Genomic DNA, 25,050 nt, shown 5'->3' on the forward strand with positions numbered 1-25,050 from the left:
TATCACTTACCAGAACTAATCAGTCACCTATAGACAAGTAAGTATGAACATATTTTGCTGCTGGTCAAATACCTTCAAGAGCTCACCATGATCTGTTGAATAAAGTCCAAATTCCTTAATCTGATGTTCAGGCCTCTACAAATTGGCTGATCTAACGTTATGGCCTTACCTCAACACTACTTATCTACTCATTCTATGTTGCAAGTAAAAATGACAATTTACCAATTTGGGGTTTTTTTTTGTTTCTATGCCTTTTTCTATATTTCCCTGAACTCAGAAAGTCATCTACTGGGGGCAGCTAAGTAGCTCAGTGGATTGAGAGCCAGGCCTAGAGATGGGAGGTCCTAGGTTCAAATCTGGCCTCAGACACTTCCCAACTGTGTGACCCTGGGCAAGTCACTTAACCCCCATTGCCTAGCCCTTACCACTCTTCTGCCTTGGAGCCAATACACAGTATTGATTCCAAGATGGAAGGTAAGGGTTTAAAAAAAAAAAGCCATCTACATTTTGTCATCAATTCAACTGTCACTTCTTCCACACAGACTTCCCTGATCCTGTCAACTATGCATCCTCCAATTCCTAATATTTTCTTTTCTACTTTAAAAAAACCTCTTACCTTCTGTCTTGGAATCAATCCTATGTATTGGTTCCAAGGCAGAAGAGCAGTAAGGGTTAGGCTACAGAGGTTAAATGATTTGCTCAGGATCACACTGCTAGAAAGTGGCAGAGGTCAGATTTAAACTCAGGAAGATGAGTCTTCCTGACTCCAGGCCCAATATTCTATCCACTGTACCATCTAGTTGCCCAAGCATACCCTTCAGTTTTCCTGGGTAAATTATTCTTTTTTGCCATTTGGCCATCTGGCAGTCCAAGTTCTCTACTTCTCTAATAGAATGACTGGCAAATCTTGTGTGATTCTCAATGTGGACACTTAGTGCCTGAACTTTCTTTTTGGCTGCTCAAAGTATTTTTCCTCTGATCTCAAATCTCTTGAATTTTGGGTATGATACTCCTGGAAGTTTTTATTTAAAGGTTTTTTTCAGGAGGGGACCTATGGACTCTATTTTTTACTTTGAACTTTGCTTCTAATAGGTTTGGTAAGTTTTCATCCATGATTTCTGTTTTTGTTTTTTTTTTTTAAACCTTAACTTATGTGTATTGGCTGCTAGGTGGAAGAGTGGCAAGGGTGGGCAATGGGGGACAAGTGACTTGCCCAGGGTCACACAGCTGGGAAGTGTCTGAGGCTGAATTTGAACCTAGGACCTCCTGCCTCTAGGACTGACTCTCAATCCACTTAGCTACCCAGCTGCCCCCCATGATTTCTAAAAATGATACCCAGGCTCTCTTTTTTGGAATTAGCTTTCAGTGGTTCTTAAATGATGTTTTCTTGTCCTGTTTTACAGGTCAGCTGTTTTTGAAATGAGATACCTTACATTTTCTTATTTTTTCAGTCTCTAATTACATTTTAATATTTCTTAATGTCTCATGGAATAATTAACTTCCCTTTGGGTCCATCCTAATTTTCAGGGAGTCTATTTTCTTAAATAAGATTGTGCCTCTTAAACTAAACTATCAATCTTCTTTTTCAGAACTCTTTATTTCATTTAAAAATATTATTTTTGACTTTAAAAAACTCACTCCATTTCTTGCACGAATTCTTGTTTATCTTGTAGCCAGGTTGCTTTTCTTTTAAGCTTTTCCTGAATATATTTTTAAAGTTCTTCTCTTTTTCTGGATTTTTGTCTTAGGTGTCCCCAATCTATAATAACTGTTTTAACCGTGATGCTTATTTTGTTTCCTCGGTCTTTTAGTCTTACTTCTTGATTTATAACTTTGTGTTAGGGTCAGACTATAGGCACTTCTGGAGGGAATATTGGGGCCTAATATGGTTCTGATTTTCATTATCAAGTCTTGCTGCTGTAATCTCCATATTTTGAGTGTTATATTCCTCAATCGGCTTATGAGCATTTAGGATAAAGAATTACATACAAGCTTTTAGCAACTCCTAAGAGTTCTAACCAAGGACAGCAAGCTTCTAATCCCTGTGTGGGTCTGACATAGCTAGAGTCTTGCCCCTGACTGGAGCTTCATTATACACTTGCTAGTCCCTGTTTACTAGCTGGGAGTTTTCTGTGAGTTCAGAGCAACAGAGATGTAAGTACACTCCTACTCCATAGACTCTGCCTTGTCTATCAACAGCAAAATTCAGCCTAGGTCAGTAGCTTAGTTCCTGTTCCTACTCCAGGGTCAGTGACAGAGCTAAAGACTCTTGTCTGAGACCCTGCTCTGGTTACTAACCTGCAAGTTAAGTTCAAAATTCTGTTCTCGTGTCAGAATGCCACTGCTGAAGCCTACCACTGGTCATAATACCTGCCCTGGTCACTTTCTTGTGGTGAATACACAATCTGTGGCTAAAAAAATGACTTACTGTGGTTTCTCCTTGCATTTTCTTTCTCTATATAGGGTGGTGCTCTTTTTCCTCTGTTTTTGTTGGAAAAGTTGTCGAAGAACTGGATTGTACTGCTTCCTCCTACCATACCATCTCTGTCAGTCTCTCTCTTTTAGGATAAAGATCTTGTTTTCTGTACCTACCTCAATGCCTAGAATGGGGTCCTATGTATAGGCAATCAGTGTTTGTTTAAAGTAGATTGTGAGGCCATGAAAGGGGCTGTGCAGTTTGTAACGGTTAAGAACCACTCCATGAGATAAGTATTTCAAAGCTCCTTATTGAATAGCTCCATTTTATCTATTGAACTTTAACTAATATTATATTTCAATCTATCCTCTCTGGTCCGGTGAGGAATCTCCTTATTAAACTCCTAATATACATGTGCATTCCTTCCTCACAACCTTCATGTTTTACTCCTTGCTTAGGGTACTCCCCCTCTCCTTCCACTCACTCCTGCCACCTTCTTTGTTCATTAAAATCCTATATATGGGTGGCAGCTGGGTGGCTCAGTAGATTGAGAGCCAGGCCTAGAGACGGGAGGTCCTAGGTTCAAATCTGGCCTCAGACACTTCCCAGCTGAGTGACCCTGGGCAAGTCACTTGGTCCCCATTGCCTACCCTTACCACTCTTCTGCCAATATACAGTATTGACTCCAAGAAGGAAGGTAAGGATTTTAAAAAAAAGAAAAAGAAAAAAATCCTATATATGATTTGTGTGTCCACTTAGGTTCTACATTTAACTTACCACAAAAAAGCTGAATCTCAAGAGCTGAAGGGAATCATTTCTCAAAAAGAATACTCACTGGGGCATCTAGGTGGTTCAGTAGATAGAAAGCCAGGCCTGGAGAAGGGAGATCCTGAACTCAAATCTGACCTCAGATACTTCCTGTGTGACCCTGGGCAAGTTACTTAACCCCAGTTGCCTAGTCCTTACCACTCTTTTGCCTTGGAACTGATCCTCAGTATCAAATCTAAGATGGAAGGCAAATTTAAAAAAAAATACTGCATGAGTTTCATGTTCTTTTCTATTTGTATCTCTAAATGCTTAGTATGGTGTTTAGCATGTAATAAAATGCTTAATAAATTTTTAAAAATTTATTCATTTATCAAGGATAAAGCATTTAAGTGCCTACTATGTGTAAAAGATGGGGCACCAGGGATGTTAAAATATAACCTAAATGGTTGTGGGTACACACACTGGGTTGAAGGAGAGACAGGACCAACCAGGATAGGGAGACCCGAGTTCAATGCTAAGCTGGTAACTGTCAAGAATGGCAGTTGGCCCAGCTCACCCAGCTCACCCCTAGGCCAGGGTCTATGGAACCAGCAGGCAAGGTAAAAGTTTATAATGTTGAATTATGATTAACTAAATAAAGGTGGGATAGGGAATTCTGCACTTAAAACCCTAAAGGGCAAATCACAGGGGCAAGGGGAGGACTTGTCTACTCTAATTCTAATTGACCTAGGCCAGGCAGGGCTCAAAGGAGCAGTTCTGGAGTCACTGGGAAGGCTGCTTCAAAACTGGTTCCAGCCAGGTTTGACCAGCACAGTTAAAGGACCTGAGGGTGGCTTTGAGGGTTCTCATGGTAATCCACAGATGATCACAGGATGCCAAAAGCCAAGGTGATCCAAGGTACCAAGTAGAGAGAGTGTGCTTGAGATGCTGTCCACCAGATCCCAAACCCCTCCTCCACTTGGTGCAGCTCTGCAGGTCTTGTCCACACGCTAGAAGCCACCACCACTCGGGATCCCAGGGAATCAGGATGCAGGGTGTCCTTAACTCTGAGATCTCCCAGGGCAAGCAACAGTTTGTGCCCACCACTAATGGAGTCTCTCTCAGAACACAAGCCCTACTTCCTGCTCCTTCATTCCATCTTGGAATCCTCCAGCCCTTCCTGCTAGGTCCAACACTATCACTAACTAATCTTCCTCACAACATATGGCAGGTACAATGATAGGTGTTGGGTACAAGTACAAAGTATGAAAATAGTTCATACTCAAAAGGTGGCTTATCCTCTAATGAAAAAGTTAACAAGTACACATATAAATATATGCGGCATAAATACAAAGTTATTAAGTACCCAGTATTTAAGTAGTTGGTGAAAACTAGGAAAGGCATCATATAGAAAATGCTACTTGAGTTATATCATAAAAGAAAGAGAACTCCAGGAAGAAGGAAGAGTGTAGTCTAGGCATGTGGGACATCCAGTGAGTGCAAAGCTATGAAGAGGCAGAAAGAGTGCACCTGTCTGAAGACCTGTGAGGTGGTCAATTTGAATGGACAGTGTCCAATGAGACTGGAAAGACAGATTAGGGTCAAGTTATGAAGGAATTTAGTGGTGAGAAATTTGGAGGAAGGACCGAATTAGGAGGCTATTGCAAATAATCTAGGGGAGAAGCAATAAGGTCCTAAACTAAGGTGGTATCTTTGTGAACAGAGAGAAAAGGTCGGATGTGGGAGATGTGATGTAGGTATCAATGACAAGATCTAACAACTGATTAGATATATGAGGAAAAAGAAAAAAAAAAAGGAGGCAATGATAATGCCAAGATTACAAATCTAAGCAATAGGAAGCATGATGGTACTTTCAACAGAAAGAGAAGTCTGGAAGAGGGGAAGGTTTTGGGGAAAAGATAATGAGTCTTTTGAGGCATCTCAGTGATATCCAGCTTGACAATCTAATAGAGAGTTGATGTTATGACCAGAAAGTAAAGTTTAGAGGAGAGCCTGATTGGGAGGTAGATATTATTATTCTCATTTTACAGATTAGGAAATTTATCATATATACGACACCTTTGTGAATCTCGGTCATCTTCAGAGAAATAAATGATAGTTTAAAAACATATAAGAGGAGGACATAGACTAGAACCTTGAGAAATAGTCAGGAAGCCTGATATATAATGAGGGAAAAAAGGGAGACTGAAAAGAAATGGACAGGTAGGAGAAAGAGAAGAACAAAAATCCTCAATAGAATATCCAAAAGGGCATAGTAAATACTGTTAAATGTAGCAGAAAGGTTAAGAACAATAAACACTAAGATCACAAAATGTGGAAATTGAGAAATCGTTGATAACTTTGAAGAAAGTACTTTCAGTTGAGTGATATTAGAAGCCAGAGTGCAAAGGCAGCTAAGAAAGAGTCCGACAGAAATAGAGGATGACTGAGGATATAATCCGCTAGTGCAGTGATGGGCAAACTATGGCCTGCTGGCCAGATGGGGCCCCCTGAAATGTTCTATCCCATAGCACATTATTCCTAATCTGAAGAATGCAATGATTAGGATACAATACAATGAAACTTTGAAAGAGTTGCCTTAGAAAGAGACTGACAGATGAGCATTTCCTTTTCTTTAGACCCCTCTTTAAAAAGTTTGCCCATCACTAGAGAAATGGAAAGGAATGGGCTCAAGTTCACAAGTAGAGGGTTGGGTCTTAACAAGGAATCTTTTTGTTGGAGGCTAGGTGAAAAGAGAGAATGAGAGGTGATATCAATGAGTTCTGAGATGAAAAGAATGGGGCAAGAGAATGTTCATGCTAAATAGTCTTAATTTTTTCACTAAAGAGGCAAGGTCTTAGTCTAAGGGGGGGGGCAGAAGAGAAGTAAGGAAAATCTGAAAGAAAAAAATTTGGAATAACATCCATAGAGAATGAGATAAACTCAATTAAGGAGGAATGAAAGGACTACCTTGTTTTAGTTGAAGGCCCAATTTATTTATTCCAAAAAGTGATAATCCAGTTTTTATTTGAAAACTTCAAGTGAGAGGAGAAACCAAGATTTTCCTTACATTTTGTCTAAATTTTATTTTCCCAACTTCCATCTACTGTTTTGCCTTCTAAGATCAAAGAGAACCAGATTAATCCCTCTTCCATATGACAGCCCTTCAAGAACTTAAAAGTAGCTATCATGTTATTTAGGAATCTTCACTAGGATATAAAACATCCTTGGGTCCTCTAATCAATCCCCATATTTCATGAATTTAACGTCCTTTACCCTCTTATGGGATCATAACCTTAAAAATGAAAAGCAACTTAGAGGTTATGCAGTCCAACCCTCCTTTAACTTCGTAGATGAGAAAACTGAGGTCCAGTAAGATTCCTTTGACCCAGGTTAGAAAGCTAGTAGGCATTAGAGGTGAGACTGATTCTATGCTCTGATACCAGTGCCAGTGTTTTTCCCAACTTATGAGATACCTCCCTAGAATGCCTCTTATGTTTACTCTATCTTGTTGTTCTTCCTAAACAGCGGCACACAATAATAGACATATATTGTATAACCAGACAGGAGTACAGTGGGAAATCACTTTTCTGGTCCTGGATATTCTTCTCTTACTGCAGCCAAAGCTCACATTAGCTTGCATAGCCACAAGATCAAAGTTGACTCACTCACTTTACCATCTTGAATTTATGAAACTGTTTCTATTCCACATCAAAGACCATACATTTATATTTCTTTAATAACATCTTATTAGATTTGGCCCATTTGAGGTCTTTTTTGAATCATGATGCCATCATCTAATATTTCAACTACTTCATTTCATATAACCTCAAAATGTCCATAAACTGTACACCATTAGTCTTGGACTTTGTTTATGGACCAGTTAACTTATCTCTAGTTCTTTGACGGACTATACCCTCTATTATCAATAAACTGTAATTCTGCATTCCTCATCTTTCCTGGAAAAAAATGAGAAAATGTAAATCTTACATGACGGTGTGTGTGTGGTATACTGTCAGACAAGACACATACATATATGGACTATTCTCCAAAGATTCTTTTTTAAATATTGTAAAAAAAAACACTGGGGTAAATCAGAGGTATTACAAAAAGCAACACGAGAACTTTAAGATCAAAGTACAAAGGAATAACTCGTTTATTTTTCAGATATATTCAAAAGGTTTCTTTGAATAGTACTTGTTTTTCCTTCCCCCTCAATAAATGCCAAACCTGAAAGAATTAAGAAACCTGGCTATCAAATTGCTTAGAATTACACCAATATCTTAACATTTATATACATTTATAGTTTTAACAGTGCTTAGGACTATAGGATTTACAATCTGAAGAGTCTTTAGGTCATCTAGCCCAACCCTGTCATTTTATAGATAAAGAAACTAAGGCCCAGAGTAAGGGGTCTTACACAACTTACGACCAACATGCATTTTACTGATCACCTACATATTGCTAGGCACTGTACTTCATACTAAGGTATAATGACAAAAATGAAAGTCTCTGGGTGCAGCTGGATAGCTCAATGGATTGAGAGCCAGGCCTAGAGATGGGAGGTCCTAGGTTCAAATCTGGCCCCAGACACTTCCCAGCTGTGTTACCCTGTCTAAGTCACTTAACTCCCATTGCCTACCCTAACCACTCTTCTGCCTTGGAGCCAATACACAGTATTGACTCCAAGAAGGAAGGTAAGGAAGGGTTAAAAAAAAAAAAATGAAAGTCTCTGTGGTCAAGGAAATTATAGTCTGAGATAGGAGACAATACACTCAAGTATATACATGATATATACAAGATTATCCTTGAAGAGAGGGCACTAGCAAGTGTAAGAGTGTATATTAGGAACAACAGCCTATTGAAATGGGTCCTTGGAAAGCTTTTAAAGAAACTGAGGGGGCAGCTAGGTAGCTCAACAGATATGAGAGCCAGGCCAGGAGAAAGGAAGTCCTGGGATCAAATATGACCTCAGATATTTCCTAGCTGTGTGGCTCTCTGTTCAAGTCACTTAACCCTCATTGCCTAGCTCTTACTCTCCTTCTGCCTTAGAACCAATACATAGTATTGATTCTAAACTAAGGTAAAGGTTAAAAAAAAAATTAGGGATTTAAAAAACTGTGGGTGGGAGGCATATACATTCCAAATTTGGGAGACAGGCAAATGTACAAGAGAACAGAGACGGGAGATGAAGCAGGGCAAAAGCAGAACTCCAACCCAAATTCCCTGACTCCAGCACCCCTTTCATTGTGATAAATCTGAAGTATTTACTATACTATAAAAGAATTTTAACATTCCCCCCTTTTTATTAATTGGTTCGAATAAGAAAAATGACCTGACTAGTACTACACAGCTGCTATACAAGCTGTCTTACCCCATTACTATGTAAACTTCTTGAGAGCAGGAACTGATTCCCCAAGGAACTCTTAAGTTGTGTTCCTTGTGCTTAACAGACACCTAATAATACTGCCCCCCCCCTAAAAAAACAAAACAAAACAAAACAAAAAAAAACCTCTTACCTTCTGTCTTAGAATCAATACTAAGTATGGATTTCAAGGCAGAAGAGCTGTAAGGGCCAGACAATTGGGGTTAAATGACTTGCCCAGGGTCACAAGGCTAGGAAGTGTGTGAGGTCAGATCTGAATCTAGGTTCTCCTGTCTCCAGGCCTGACAGGCTATCTGCTCAGCTACCTAGCTGCCTCCTAATAAGCCTTTAATAAATACTTAAAGATTGATTGTTTATTCTCAGGGCTGTATTAGAAACCACTTTTCTAATCTCCCAGCCTAGACACTGATGCAATCTGAATTTGAGACAAGAGACAGTTGGAAACTTTGGTTTCAATGCTGGCCAGCTAGTTAAATGAAGGGGGGCTTCTAAACTGTAAACTGGACTTTTCAACCCTTGCATTACTCACTTTCGTAGAGCTGTTGGAAGAAAGCAAATTGCTAGACATAACAGCTGACTGACACCTAAAAAGCCCTTAATTAATGCTTGAGTATAGATTCCCAGGGTTTGAATTAGTTACGTTTCCAATCTCGAAACCTAAACAAGAATGCAATCTGAATTTGCGAGACAAAAGCCCTGGCTGGAAACCCTGACTTCAAAGCTTATCCAACTAAGTGGGTGACCAGGGTCTTGACTCTCCTGTCCCATAAAGAGGGAAGTTCAGCGCTCGCACTCCTTACCTTATAGAACTGTTGAAAGAAAGCAAATTAAAGTGCTATAGGAATGTAAGTTGCCTATATTGCTCCCATTAAACCAGGGGCTGTTGTGGCTGAGGACCACGGAGATGACCCAGTTTTGCAAATAGGTACAAGAAGTTGCAAATTCTGTCCATGTCCCAGTGGTTTAAGACCCTTGGCCCCGGACACTGATTTCTCTGGGTCTCCATTTGTCTCTCCAGAAGGAGGATGGAGTTCAGGCCCAGAGGAGAGGCCTGGCTTCCCTGGGAGGGGCAAAATCCCACCAGAAGTCTCCAAACCCCTGGGCGGGGGTCGCAAGCAGCGCCCCTAGAGAATCTGTCCCAGCTGAGCTTCCCTCCCCCACTGTCGGGCGGGCCAGGTACCTGAGAGGCGATGGACCTGCGGAAGGCACAAGCCATAGCTCTGCTGCTCCGGAGATAGCGACCCCAGATAGTGAGACTGGGCGCCAGATCGCCAGAGCACAGCCCTTAGATCCTCACCCACCCCGCCCAGCGCTCGACCTGCTCCGCCCCCTTCCAGACACCCCACCTCCCAACCTGTGAAACTTTGCCCCGGAAGTGAATTGCGAACCAATCGCTAATCGGGAACTCTCTTCCTTCTCTCCTGACCTTTCGCCCCGCCCCATCCGCCTGCCGCTGGGGAACTAGGGAAATGCCCAATTCCACTTGAAACTAGCAGGACCTGGGCATCATGGCTACCTCCTCTGTGTCCAAGGTGAGTGGGCGGAGGGGGGGTGCGTCTCCGGGTACGCAGTGGACGTACCTCTGGCCCATTCCTCCCCTCCCCCGGCTACGCCCTCTTCCTCTTCCTCCTCCCTTGGTTGGGTTCTTTTTGTCACTATATCCCAGACTTGTCGCCTTGAGCCTGGCTGGAGGAACTGAGGGATGGAGCACCCAGGTGCGTGCGCTGAACTAGGAGGTGGATGATGGCGCGGTTTAAGAGAGCGCTAGGCACGTAGTCAAGAAGACCTGAGTTCAAATCCACCGTCAGACGTTTAGTATCTGTGTAATAATACCTTACTTGCACCATTTCCTCAACTGTAATATGAGGATAATATTTGCAAATCAAATGAGATGATATTTGTAAAGCGCTAAGGACAGTCCCTGGCACATAGAAGGCTCTAAATGCTTAGTCCCCTCCCCGAATTGAGAAGCAGAGCCTCATCCATAACTATTTCTTAAATTGTCTATTCTTTTCAGGAGCACCCTAGCATGCAAGGCTTTACATGCCCCAACTTCCCAGCCTTAACCCGCACTAGAATCCTGACAACATAAGTTTAAAACTTAAAGCAAAACAGGTATCCTCTAGTCGAATTTCACATTTTACAGATGAGAGAACAGAGTCAGAAGGAGCTTAAGCAATTTGGCCAAGCTCACACTGGTAGTATGTGAACAAATTAGGATTTGAACCTAGGACTTCCTGGGTTCCATTGTTCATAGAATAAAAAGCAGAACCAGATTCACCCCTAATTATTGCCACTCCAATTTGGTGCTTGTTCTATTAGACTGTACTACTTTCAGGGCATGAATTCCAGAAAGCTTTTCTATGTACCCTTCCTTTAGATCAGGGGATGGCTCTCCAGCCATAATCTGGCTCTTTTGAGGGTCAGGTATGGCTCTTTCTGCAGGAGCCATAAAGTCAAATTTTTTTTCAGGCGCTGTTACAGGAGCGGGCACTGAACTGCTCTCAAGAAATTACATTTTAAAAAATGTGGCAGTTACCGCTCTCTTGGCCAAAAAGGTTGAAGACCCCTGCTTTAGATTGTGAGCTCCTTGAGGGCAGGGACCATTTGCATTTCTTTGAAACCCCATTCCTTATAACCAAGCCTAGCATATAGACACCTAACAAATGCTTATTGATTTAATGACTTCCAGCTAGAAGTAAGTCCTTCCTCAAATTTCATAGAGGACTTTCATCTCACTGCCCAGTTGAAATTTGAATCTTGTCAATTGTAATTTAGATAAATAGCCACAAAAAACATCATAACCCTTATTTGAATGACTTGTTGTAGGGAGCAGAATGAGCAACAGAACTGCTATAGTCTTGGAGATAGAAGTAGAGAGGAAGGGAGTCTATGAACATGAGATAGGAGGAAATTTTAGTACCATTGTACTCAACATGTTTGTTTCCCAGAAAAATGGATAGAGCCTTGACTGATGACATAGGATCAGGTTCGATTCCTACCTCTACAGATTTGACCTTGGCCAACTAATTTAAGCCTAAATTTCCTTCTCTATAAGTAGGAGAATTGGATTAGATAGCCTCTAAGCTCTAGCTCCAGATTTGCGATCCTTTGAAATAAACTTTGATAAGACCAGATTTTCACCACTATAATTCCATACTCCAGTAGCTACTATAGAGGGTGCCTTAGGAAACAATATAAAATAGTACATTTGGCATAAATATAAGTTGAAAATACAAGACTGGGGCAGGAATTTGGGGATGGGTAAGGAGAAAGAAGAAGAAATCAGGGTCCAGTAAAACTTATGGTGATAAATTGTGGCCATTCTCACTTCCCTGACTGCTCTTACTCAATTCTAAATTCCCTGCTTTGCCTTGCGGAAATCTCTTTGGTTATTGTCTAAGCTCTTCCAGCTGAGGCCAGGAGTTTTCTGTATCAGCCTATAGCTTTGTGTGTTTAGCATTATACTGGATAATGACAAATAATAGAATAAGTAGAGCTTGCTTTTAAAATCATTTTAATTTAATTTTATTATTTTTTTTAGACCCTTAACTTCTGTGTATTGGCTCCTAAGTGGAAGAGTGGTAAGGGTGGGCAGTGGGGGTCAAGTGACTTGCCCAGGGTCACACAGCTAGGAAGTGTCTGAGGCTAGATTTGTGTGTGTGTGTGTGTTTTTTTTTTAAACCCTTGTACTTCGATGTATTGTCTCATAGGTGGAAGAGTGGTAAGGGTGGGCAATGGGGGGTCAAGTGACTTGCCCAGGGTCACACAGCTGGGAAGTGGCTGAGGCCGGGTTTGAACCTAGGACCTCCTGTCTCTAGGCCTGACTCTCACTCCACTGAGCTACCCAGCTGCCCCTGAGGCTAGATTTGAACCTAGGATCTCCCATCTCTAGGCCTGTCTTAATCCACTGAGCTACCCAGCTGCCCCCATTTTTATTTTTTAATGTAACTTTTATTTTACTTTTTGTCAGTTAACAAGCATTAATTGGGGAACAGGGAGAAACTTAAAAAAACAAAAACAAAAACATATGCATAGTCAAGCAAAAAATACATTCTTTCACAGATAGTATCTAAACATGTATATTGAACTCTGAGCCTATCACCTCTTTAGCAGGAGTTGGATATCATGCTTCTGAATTCTACTTCTGGAATTGCTTTTGTCAATTGAAATTGATAAAAAATTTTTAATCTTTATTTCAGTCAAAAGTGCAATAGAGGGGGCAGCTGGGTAGCTCAGTGGATTGAGAGCCAGGCCTAGAGACGGGAGGTCCTAGGTTCAAATCTGGCCTCAGACACTTCCCAGCTGTGTGACCCTGGGCAAGTCACTTGACCCCCATTGCCTACCCTTACCACTCTTCTGCCTTGGAGCCAATATACAGTATTGACGCCAAGACGGAAGGTAAGGGTTTTTGTTTTGTTTTGTTTTGTTTTTTTAATTTTAAACCCTTAACTTCTGTGTATTGACTTATAGGTGAAAGATTGGTAAGGGTAGGCAATGGGGGTCAAGTGACTTGCCCAGGGTCACACAGCTGGGAAGTGTCTGAGGCCGGATTTGAACCTAGGACCTCCTGTCTCTAGGCCTGGCTCTCAATCCACTGAGCTACCCAGCTGCCCCAGAAGGTAAGGGTTTTAAAAAAAAAAAAGTGCAATAGATTTTGCTCTAACCCAGTGGTCGGCAACGGCTCTTTTGAGGGCCAGATATGCAAGAGCCATAAAGTCATTTTTTTTCAGGCGCTGTTACTGGAGCGTGCACTGTGAGCAATGTAGGGCTTTCAAGAAATTACATTTTAAAAAATGTGGCTCTCATGGCCAAAAAGGTTGCTGACCCCTGCTCTAACCCTTTATTTCTCATTCATTCTGTTATCCTCTTTTGTGGGTGAGTTCATCCCATTCACATTCACAATAATGACAGTTAATTGTAATTTACCTCCATCCTACTTCCTTATACTTTTTTTTCTTTTTGTTTCCCATACCCTCTTTATGAAGAAGAGGGTGTAAGGGAAAAGGAATATGCTTAGCATTAGTGCTTTAGGTTTGGTGTAACCATTTTATTTCCCTTCTCTCCTCTTTCCTTTACCAAGAGCAGAGATGGGCAACTTTTTAGACATGGAGAGCCATGCCATCTCCCCAGGAACCACATTCTGTGCCCCTCCCCCTACTGAATGCCAGTTTCACTCTGCTTTCTCCCCCTTACTCCACCCAGAGGAGGTAGAAAGCACTCCCACTGGCCTGCTAGGCAGTGGGGGTGGGCGATATAGTCAGGCTTGGGGAAAGGGAGAATCTAGGGGTGCAAGCACTCTACTCTTTTCCCCTCTAGTTGTTGTGAGGTATGATCCCCTCAAACCTAGGTCCTCTCCAAAGTGTAAATTGAGGGAACCTTGAAAATTTCAAAGTATACCCTCTTTAGCCTGTATTCTAGGAACCAAAAGCCATTTCAAATGCAAGGCTTTATTGAGAGAGAAAGAAAAAGCCAGGGAAAAAAAGGCAAAAAAGCCCCAGCTTACAGGAAAACTCCTTATTTATAGGAAAAATATAACCTTCAGGTTAAATGACATCATCCTGACATATTCACTCCATCACTTTCCAGCCTTCCAGAAGGGAGTATGCTCCAAATTAACTTTTTTAGCAAATGATCTAGGGTTGAAGTCAGATTTTAATCTGGATGCCTGACTGGTTTGGGAGATTGCTACATCTGATTAGGCACTGTTGTGTTTTTCTGAGCTAGCCCATCTGGTCTCTTGGGCCCCTACCCCTTTGAATGCAAATTGAATATGCTAGGTTAGTTAGAGGTGAGGGGATTAAGAATGCAGATTAAACATGCCCATGGGTTGCTTGTGAAAGATACTGGGGTAGGGGGTTATAGAACTGTAGAGACTATCAGCCTACCCTTGGGTTCATAAAACTCATTCCTAAATCACTAGACAATAGTTTTGGAACATTTTTAAAGTACAAACTCAAAAGACAAATCCCCAAAATATTTTGTATAGTAAAGACAAAAATTGTTTCTTTCTCACTCAGGCCAAAGGTAATTAAAAGGCCAACTCCTACTGGGGAGAGGTGAAAGGGAGCTGCCCAGCTTTGCCTCCCTCGGGTTTTCTAATTAGGAACTCCAGCGAATTCTGTGCTGTAGGGTGCACTGGGTCCTTGGCTTGTGTGCCCACAGAGAGGTCTATGCATATCATCTCTGGCATGCATGCCATAGGTTTGCCACACAGGCTCTTTATCTTCTCTTTTAAATCCTTCTATTCAATCTTGCTTGAGACTAATCCCTCCTTATTCTGACTTTTCACTTGGTTCCTTCCCCTCATGTTTCCCTGTTAAGTGAAATACATTTCTGTATTGAACTCTGTGTGTTTTCTTTCTTCCTTTGACTAGTTCAGAAGAGAGGTTTAAGTTATCCCCCTACCTCTTAGTTTAGTCATCTGTTTGCCTACTCTGATTATGCTAGTTAATTTTCCTCATTCTTTCTCTTCTTTTTTTTTCAGATGGTATATTCCTTTTCTCCTTCCTTTTTATTTCTCTACTTCCTTTAACAGCATCAAAACATAACAGAGCTATTCTCAGGCTCTTTCATCTAATTAAACTCCCTCTATGATCATCCAAGATGATGATAACTTTTGTAGAGATTCATGAATTGTTTTAGAGTTTCTCTTGATGTCTGTATTTTTATTTCAAAGTTTCTCTGCTTTTCTGATTTTTTTGTACAGATTGCTTGAAATTTCCCTATTTAATTAAAAGCTCACTCCCACCCCCTTTATGATTATACTCAGTTTTTCTGCATATGTTACTCTTGGTTGAAAGCCTGTATGCCTTTCAAGAAATACTATATTCTAGACTCTTTTCTCCTTTCCAATGGTGACTGCTAAATAATGGGTGAGGTTCTTGGGTGATTCTGACTGTGGATCCGTAGTACTTTTTTCTTTTACCTGGAATCTCAAGAATTGATGTTCCTGGAAGTTTTTATTTTGGTGTTTCTTTCAGGAAATGACTGGTGGGTTCTTTGTATTTCTACTTTGTCCTCTTGTTCTAAGAGATTTCTTTTAAAATTTCTTGAAATATGTTGTCTAGTCTCTGTCATGTTGTTCAGGCAGTTAAATGATTTTTCAACTATTTCTTAATCCATTTTTAAGGTCAATTATTTTTGCTATGAGATAATTATATTTTCATTTTTTTTTTTAGTTTTTAAAAATTTATTTTAACATTTCTTATATCATGGAATCATTGGCTTTTATTTCATCCATTTTAATTTTTAGGGAGTTTTTCCTTGGGTAAGGTTTTGTAGCCTTTGTGCCAAGCTGCTAAATATATTTTTAATTCTTCCATAATTTTACATTTTAAAAAAATTTCATTCCTCATAAGAACTCTGATTTCATTCATTAAAAAAATTCTTAATTCTTTTTTAAACCCTTGTTTGATTTCTTTTAGGAATTTTAGTTGATTGCCTTCTTAATAAAGGGGAGGGGAAAGAATTTGGAACTCAAAATTTAAGAGTGAATGTTTAAAATTGTTTTTACATGTAATTGGAAGAAAATAATTTTTTTTTTAGAGATAATAGCTAGGTGGCTTAATGGATCGAGATCTAGGCCCAGAGGTATGAGGTTCTGGGTTAAAAATAGGCTTCAGACACTTATTAGCTATGTGCTTGGGCAAATCACTTAACTTCAGCTGCATGGCCCTTGCTTCTCTTCTGCCCTGGAACCAATATTTAGTATTGATTCTAAGACAGAAGAGAAGGAGGAGGAACTACCTCTGACCAATTCAGGATGATTAGTTTATGGCAAGTATGAGATTTTTAGTAACTTTCTGTCTGATGAGTATGTTAGATATATAGCTGCTATGGGATATACATAAGAAAAATAAAGTCAAGGGGACTTTAAGATGTTTTCTGAAATAGAGAGTCTAGGTGAGGCATTAGAACTAGACAAATATGAGGTACTCCTTTCGAGGGCATCCTAAATTCTGAATCATTGAGTGGAAATTTAAGAGAGGCTTCAAGAAATGACCCACTTGTACAAAAATATTTATAGGTTCTCTTTTTGTAGTGGCAAAGAATTGGAAATTAAGGGGATGTCTATCATTTGGGGAAGGGTTGAATAAATTGTGGTATATGGTTGGTGGTGGAATATTATTGTGCTATAAGAAATGATAAGCAGGATGATTTCAGAAAAAGCTGGAAAGATCTGCAGGAACTGATGCATGTGAAATAAGCTGAGCTGGAAGAACATTGTACATAATAACAGCAATATTGGATGATGATTATCTATGAAAACATGGCTACTTTCAGCAATGCAATGATCTGAAACAATCTTGAAAGACTTATGATGGAGAATGCTATTCACCTCCATAGAAAGAACTGTTGGAGTCATCTTTCACATCAATGTATTTATGATTTTATTTTGCATTTTGGTTATGTATGAGTTTGCTCTTACAACAATGACCAATATGGAAGTGTGATTTGCTTGACAATAAAAAAAAATGAAAGGGAGAGAGAGAGAGAGAGAGAGAAATGAAAAGCCACAAAAGTCCCTCACTTACCAACATTCTCCTCAAAAATAGCAAAAGAAATGCTAGAAAGAAGTCTTTGATCAACCCAATCAAAATCTTCAGAGTGTGCTTTTCCATAATTTATAGCAATATGACATCATTGGGAAATTACTACTGATAAAAAGATAAATTTTGTGACTGGGAGCATCTTGGGATAAATGAAAACAGTGTAGGTTACCAAACGCAATCCATCACACTTTCTTCTCTCATTCATTTCTAGGCCTTGTTTTTTGTCTTGTGGTACTGTCTTTGGACATTTGGACCCAACTCTTCTCCCAGTTTTTCATCCAATTACAAATTATTGTCTGGATAATAGACATTCTTTATCTACTTGGTTTTTACTCTGTGGATAGTTAAGCTAATCCTTTTGAGTGATTATGAATCTATTAGGAGACTTAGCAAGGTTATGAGCAATTAGTGTAATGCTGACCACATATAGCGCTGGAAAATATCACTATCTATAAAGAATTCCTTTCACTTTTTTCTTTGTTGTCCACCTTTTATGAGAGTGTTGTACAGCATTAGCAGTTATGTATCTGTTTATGCCTCACTTGATATTGGCAGTTAAGATTCTTCAACAAATTATATCTTTTGCATCTACTGAGGGGGATAGTGTATGATTGTAATATATACATGGGAGACATCCTATTGGAAAAGAGTATTTAAGATGATATTTTACTATATCAAGGCAAATGCATTTTATTTTTTAGTCCCTACCTTTGTAATATAGCATTATTAACTTTGCCATGTTGGCTTGGGGCAACCTGTCATTTGCCCTTGTTAGAATGTTGAAGGTGGCATGAGATATAGGGCAAAGTACCAACTGCCAGTTGGGCCAAGAGTATATAAAGCCCTGGAGACCCAGGGCTGGCTTCTTTCTTCCCTGACTTCTCCCCTGATCACTCACTTATCTCCCTCCCCCCCCACCCTGGGTGGTGGGAGTGACAACTGGCCTAGAATAGAGTAGGGTTTAAACCAATCCTGCAGAACAATTTAGCACAACTGGCAAATCCTTCAGTCATTGATCAACTTTATTTATTGTCCAGAGACCACATCAGTCTGACCCAGGGCTGCCTGCCCTGGGTCAGCAGAAGACCATCCAGACAAGACCTATTAGCAACCTTAGTCAGATAAACTTTTCATCCTTAGATCTCAGTACTTCCTAAACCCTCTTTCCACTGCCTTGTCCCCTTCACTCTGATGTCAATAAACCCCTTAGGCTTAACCCTGAGAACTCTGTGGTTATTTTCCTGCCATCTAAGGCCAACCAGGAACAGGCAACAGGAAGGGTTCTGAGCAGTTTGGGCTGGAACAAACTCCATTGCTGAAGGGCAGGAAGTTCAACATCCGCTTCCTGTCAGTTTACCATTCACCAATAGGAAACTGCTTTCTCAGCAGGGAAGGGGCTGGTAACCTGATATCTTAAAGGAGCCTGGTGTCTAGTAGTGAGAGTTTCACTTGACACTCAGTTTCCTGGGATGGTTCCTTGTTACATTTATAAACAAGTTTCAAGCCCAGCCCTGGTACAGCTCACTCCATCCTTCCAACTAGCACCATCCTCCTGCTAGCCGTATTACCAGCGTTAGGCCCTCTGACCCATTTATTACAGTCACCACTTATTACTTTTGAGAAATAAGATTTTCTAAATGAGTTTATATTATTAATAATAATAGCTCACATTAATGTAGTATTTAACCTTGTGAGGTAAGTGCTATTATTATTCTCATTTTGAGAGGAAGGTGACTTTGGTGCTGGTAAATGTTTAACAAACCAGGACATACTTTTAAGTTTAATGTGCATTATTAGCATTTTCACCCTACTTAACTTTCTTAACTCCAGACAACCAATACAACAATAAATTAAGGCCTGATTTTTGTCGAATTTGCTGATTTCTAAGGTGTAATGTTAAGATTTAAAATGTAACAAATGGCTCCCATGAGCCAGCCCTAGCATACCCCTGAGACTAAGGTTCAGAAAGATTAAATGATCCCCTACACATACACATATTCATGTATCTGAAATGGGATTCCAACCTAGGACTTCCTGATCTACAAGTCCAGGGGTCTATCCACTGTACCAACTTTCTCTTGGTTTATATTCTAAACTAATATATTGCTCTTGGGTACTATGTCTCACCTTTTTGAAAGTTTGTCAAGAAAATTTTGGTAGTCATCCTCCTCCTCTCTCCCTTTCCCCCCTTTTCATGGCATTTGCTCTTCATTGGTTAATTAAGTTTTTGAAGGAAATTATTATGGTTTTAAAAAATCCAGCAATAAATCTCAAACTTAATTTTGGTTTCTGTGCTGCTTCTCCTCCTTCTTTACAGGAAAGCCTATCAAGAAACAAAATTTTTTATTTCAATTTAATCCATTTTTATTTTCCCTGTCTTCCATTATGAATAAGTAAACAGCAAAGTAGTTTGTAAAGGAGATTAAAGAGACAATGGATTATCTACAAATTGGATAGAGATTGAGTATATTTTCCCTCCAAAATATATAGAGAAAAATTTGGCTTCCACATAGGTTTATTTTTTTTAATTAACTAATCAGATTTTTAGCTACCTAGATGTATATGTTACTTTTATAATTTGAATTTCATAGATTTCTTTTTATCCTATAGGGTTGCTTTGTGTTTAAACCAGACTTTAAGAGGAAAAAGATCTCTTTTCAAATAGGTAAGTTAATGCTTTATTTATTCTGATCTAAAGAATTACTTAATCTTTTCAGTTGCAAAACCAGGTCAGTTTAGTAATTCATGTCAAGGTTTGGTTTACTTAAACTTACAGACATAGAAATTGGAAGCTGGATAGCTCAGTGGATTGAGAGTCAGGCCTAGAGAAGGGAGGTCCTAGGTTCAAATCTGGCCTCAGACACTTCCCAGCTGTGTGACCCTGGGCAAGTCACTTGACCCCCATTGCCCACCCTTACCCCTCTTCCACCTAGCAGCCAATACACAGAAGTTAAGGGTTAAAAAAAAAGAAAGAAAGAAAAAGGCAAATTCTTGAGGTTTTGACTTAAAGAAGACCTTCGGAAATATAAGATACATAGTAACTATCCAGATCTTAGTCCTTTAAAAGATACTGATTACTTACTTTTTCTATATGTCAGCAGAGAACTACTTATTTTAATGATAGTTAACTGGATAGATAGGTAACTGTTTATTGTGAGGTAGATAAATTTATTTACCTTACTCATGAAAACCAATTTTCAGTCAATCAGAAAGGTTTTGATTAAGGACTATTATATGCTTAGTACTTCTAGTTGCCATGGAGTAGAAAAGACATATATAGAGAAATTGAAATAGAATTTGACAGTGAAGCACATGTACTCTTTGCCTCATTTAGGATGAGTGAATGACTGAAAAAGCATTAATTAAATTGTTCACTATATGTTAACTTCTGTGGTGGGGCCACAAATACAAAAACAAAGTTGGTCTCTGCCACATAGTTTTTGTTTTAGTGTTTTAATATTTTTTTCTTTTACATAGTTAAGAAATTAAAAGACCCACATCACCAAGAAATTATTGAAGTGAGATAATTTGAATTGTCAATAATTCATAATGTAATAATTTGAATGTGGAACCAAAGAGGTCAGTTCTTAATCCTGTTCTTCATAATCCAAGCCAGGCTGATATGGGATTAGCTGCTAAGAATAAAATAACTGTCAGTTTTTTGGGGAAGGAGGGGATGTTAGAAATCATGACTTTAAACACTACTACAGCTTCTCTATAACAGAAGAAAAAAGAGTGACTTAGGGTCTCAGGCCTTTATTAAGCTGTCTCAAATTAGAATATCTTGACTCAGTTTTTCATTTTTTTCTTCCTTGAAAGATTAAAATGTCAAGGAGATGAACTTGAAGTTCTAGACAGAGTACATATTAGAATAATTCTTTTTTCAGAGACTGATAAGTAATAAAAATAAAAATTTTTATTGTTAGAAATTGCTTTTAGAAATAGAAACTTTTAATTTTTAGGATCTTAGACTATTTTTTTTCTTCTTTCAAGAAAGAAAATATAAATAGTGGTAGATTTCAGTTTTTTGTTTTATATTAGTAACCCAAAGTATATTATGTAAAATTATTTTATTGAATTTTAAAATTCAATAAATAATCAGTTTTACTTGATTCTGGAAGCCAGCCAGCAGCTCCAGGGGTCTGGAAAGGTATAAGGTTTAGGTGAGAAAGAACAAAGCAGAAACTGGGAACCGTCAGTCTAACACATTAGCTCATGACTGTTCCAATAGCTCCCGAGCTTGTGCTTTATTTTATACATTTTTTTCCAAGGATAGTTTTTTCTACAAAGAAAATTTAAATCAAAGCTGTATAGAAAACTCAAGGTTATAAAAATTATATCACAATTGGCATATAACACACAAAATTTTCTCATGTAGATTATACCTGGACGAGACAGAGCTCAAGGTTAAAGAATGAGTCTTTATCTAAGTTTTATTTTAGTAAAAGCTTCCCATACTTCAAAAGGTATGTTAAAGAATGAGCCTTTAAGATTGTAGGGTACAGCTCAGCGTGGGAAGGTACTAAAGTCAGAATGGAATTTGCTTGGACCTGCCATGCTGTGTCCTTGGAACATCTGAAGCAGAGAGAAAAAGATACCAGCAGCTTCTGCTATTTTCTGCTGAGGGGAAAGGCTGTTAACTCATTAAATGCTGGTTTACTATAGAGTACTTAGGGGCTTTCTATAGGACTTAAGGCTATCCTAAAAATCTAAATTATAATACTTTCAATAATAAAAGGCCAAATTGGGTGAACCATCCATCCTATGGCCTGATTTTTCAGGCCATAAGAATCAGAACAGGGCTTTGCCATCTGTATTGATCTTGATGGGACCCTGATAAAGACCTTGTTTCTGAGTGGCTCCCAGCAACTTGATTTGTTATATATTGCACCAATAAGCCTGACAAATAATCATAATTTACATAGTGTTTTGTGTTGTACAAAGAAGTTTTAAAAGTATACAATGAAAGTATTTTATTTTTGTTCACACCTGTGATTTCATTAGTATGAGGAACCTTCTGTGAAGAAATTCCTTCTACTGATCTGTAGATGAGCAATTTATCCATAACTTTTGGTCTTATAGAATTACCATGGAATACCAAGAGGCTAAGGAACTTTTTTCATTATTGTACAGCTGCCTGATGTGCCATAGACAGGATTTCAGTTTAGGTCTTCTGGGTTCCACGGCCAGCTTTCTATCTGGTCTCATTATCCTCATTTTACAGGAGAGAACATTGAGGTTCAGAGAAGTCTTAAAACTCCTGATGAAATGCCCATGCCCTCACCCAGGCTGCCTATCAACATAAAATGGGAGAGTATTCGTATATATCTGTATGATAATAAGAAGTCAGTCAATCAATTTATTAAACATTTAAGTTCCTATTATTTGACAGGCCTTGGAGTAGGCTTCAGGTATACAAATATAAAGAATGAAATAATCTTTATTCCAAGTAGTTCTGCAAGATTCTTATAAACATGCAGAAGATGTTTATGTGCCAAGGTCTTGTTTTAAGAATTTCTCTTTGACTTATTCTTTGTTTTAGTGTTGATCAAAAAAGAACCATGCTGCCATTTTCTAATAAAGAGGAGACAAGGGTGTGTCACATAAAATGAGATTCTATACAAATAACATTCAGTTGTCTTTTCTAAACTTAGAGTTTATTTTTTTAATTTGTTTTTCTTTGTTTTTTTATTTTTTTATTTAAAAAAAAGATTTTTTTTTTTAAACCCTTAACTTCTTTGTATTGGCTCCTAGGTAGAAGAGTGGTAAAGGTGGGCAATGGGGGTCAAGTGATTTACCCAGGGTCACACAGCTGGGAAGTGTCTAAGGCCGGATTTGAACCTAGGACCTCCCATCTCTAGGCCTGGCTCTCAATCCACTGAGCTACCCAATGCCCCCCCCCCCTTTTTTTTTTAAACCCTTAATTTCTCCTAGGGGGAAGAGTGGTAAGGGTGGGCAATGGGGGTCAAGTGACTTGCCCAGGGTCACACAGCCGGGAAGTGTTTAGAGACTATTTGGATTAGACAAAAAGATACCTGAAGGTTACATACTTGTTTTTTAAATTAGGAAAACAAATATTTCAACATATGCCTATTTGAGAGTATCATTTTTTTGACTCCGTTTTAAAAAGAACAAAATAGGGAGCAGCTGGGTGGCTCAGTGGATTGAGAGCCAGGCCTAGAAATGGGAGGTCCTAGATTCAAATCTGGCCTCAGACACTTCCTAGCTGTGTGACCCTGGGCAAGTCACTTAACCCCCATTGCCTATCCCTTTCCACTCTTCTGTCTTAGAACCAGTATACAATATTGATTCTAAGATGGAAGGTAAGGGTTTTTTTAAGAAGAAAATAAAGAACCTTTATCTGGGAATGCTTACATCTCCCCTTGTACTTAAAGCCTTTCCTGGTTTTTCAAGAGGCTAGAACTTATTTCCCCAAATTACTTTGTATTTAAAATATATTTGGCATGTGTTTTTATTTATATGTGCACTTTGCTTATTATATGTTATATGTAGTAAGTCCTTAATGAATGCTAGTTAATTGATTTATTGGTTTTTAGTCATTTAAATAAGATAGGAAGGAAAACATAAGAATATACTTGCTATATTAGTTGAAGCTTGCAAGAGAAAAGGTCATATTTTAAAGTACTTATTATCTACTTACATGTCCTTAGTACTATACTATGTTCTCTTAGAGGCAGAAAGAATGTATCAGATGTTATCAATAAAATTTGATACTGTCCTTGGATGAGAATATGAAGGCTTTATTTAATTTTTGCATGAATGGGCACTCACCAGGATATAAGGCCAAGTGCAAAGTGCTCATTTTAGCAAGCAGTCTTTTATCCTTTCCTAACACGCAGAAATCCCTCCCCTCTGTTCCCCATTGACTTGAGTACTGGGAGTGTACAATCTTTACAGAAGAATTCTACTGAAGAACCCCTTGGTATAAATCCCTACTCCTGTTACATACATCACATGTGCAGAAAATGGCTGCAACCCCTTCCTGTGGGTGTGCAAGTTAATATTCATTAAAGTTATTAAGTATGCCCAGTGTTGAATAAAAGTTCACAGTTCAGGCAGATGACCTGAAAGCTATACAGACTGGTTCAAACTGGATTGATAGTAGTGCCCCAGTACTGTATTTCATTATCTGGTCTCAGAGACCCTCTCTCCTTTTTTCTTATATGGGACAAACATCATTTTCATTGTCCTATATCAATTTTTCTATCATCAGAGAAGTAGAAACTTGGGACCCTGTTTGGAGGGCTACTTAAGATAAAATATGCCATTATTACTAATATAGCTATTTTAGTCAACTAAACTATTTTAATAGTTTCCTGATTGGCTTTTTTTTTTTTTTTTTTGCTCCTCCTCCTGTGGATGGTTTCTTGGGCCATTTTCCTAATGCATCATTCAAACATCACACTCTTGTGTCTTTTTTTGGCACCCCATTGCCCGTCAAATAAACTATATGCTTCTGATTCTAAATATAATACTTAATTATGGCTTCAAGCTACCTTTATAGTCTCATCTTGTATTACATTTCTTCATATTCCAAACTAGGCTCTCTAGTTTTCATCCTACCACCTCATTTTGTATCTTATTCATTTCCCAACACAGTGCCATGTATATAGTACACTCTCCATAAATTTTTGATTAAATTTTATAAATTATGAATATTAATAACAACTATAAATAACTGAACTAGGCCATAAAGAAACAAATTCAGGATGAACTTGGAGATTAGATTTGCTGGGTGACATTCTTTTCCTCTTAATAAGTTAGAAACAACATTAACCAACATTTAGGGAATAGAATTATCATAAAAAATAATGCCATTTTATATTTGGAAACTGTTCTTTTATTTGGCAGAGAGAAGTAGAACTTTTGTCTACTAATCTGTTCTAAAATAGATACATGCTCTATGATGGGAAATTAAGATTCAA

General features: G+C 38.8%; 2 protein-coding genes across 2 annotated transcripts in view; one reads left to right on the plus strand and one right to left on the minus strand.

The window, feature by feature from the left end:
* Nucleotides 1-9,803, minus strand: part of RARS2 (arginyl-tRNA synthetase 2, mitochondrial) — a 75,232-nt gene extending 65,429 nt beyond the window's left edge. The window contains exon 1 of the mRNA XM_044676369.1: nucleotides 9,730-9,803. Within this exon, the coding sequence (XP_044532304.1) occupies nucleotides 9,730-9,765 (36 nt within the window). The 5' untranslated portion in view covers nucleotides 9,766-9,803. The remainder of the gene's footprint in view (nucleotides 1-9,729) is intronic.
* A 212-nt stretch (nucleotides 9,804-10,015) lies between these two features.
* ORC3 (origin recognition complex subunit 3) overlaps nucleotides 10,016-25,050 on the plus strand; it is a 128,085-nt gene continuing 113,050 nt past the window's right edge. The window contains exons 1-2 of the mRNA XM_044676370.1: nucleotides 10,016-10,081; nucleotides 19,715-19,769. Coding sequence (XP_044532305.1) covers nucleotides 10,058-10,081; nucleotides 19,715-19,769 — 79 coding nt within the window. The 5' untranslated portion in view covers nucleotides 10,016-10,057. The remainder of the gene's footprint in view (nucleotides 10,082-19,714; nucleotides 19,770-25,050) is intronic.

Source organism: Gracilinanus agilis, chromosome 4 (assembly GCF_016433145.1).
Source record: "Gracilinanus agilis isolate LMUSP501 chromosome 4, AgileGrace, whole genome shotgun sequence".
NCBI classification, from domain to species: domain Eukaryota; kingdom Metazoa; phylum Chordata; class Mammalia; order Didelphimorphia; family Didelphidae; genus Gracilinanus; species Gracilinanus agilis.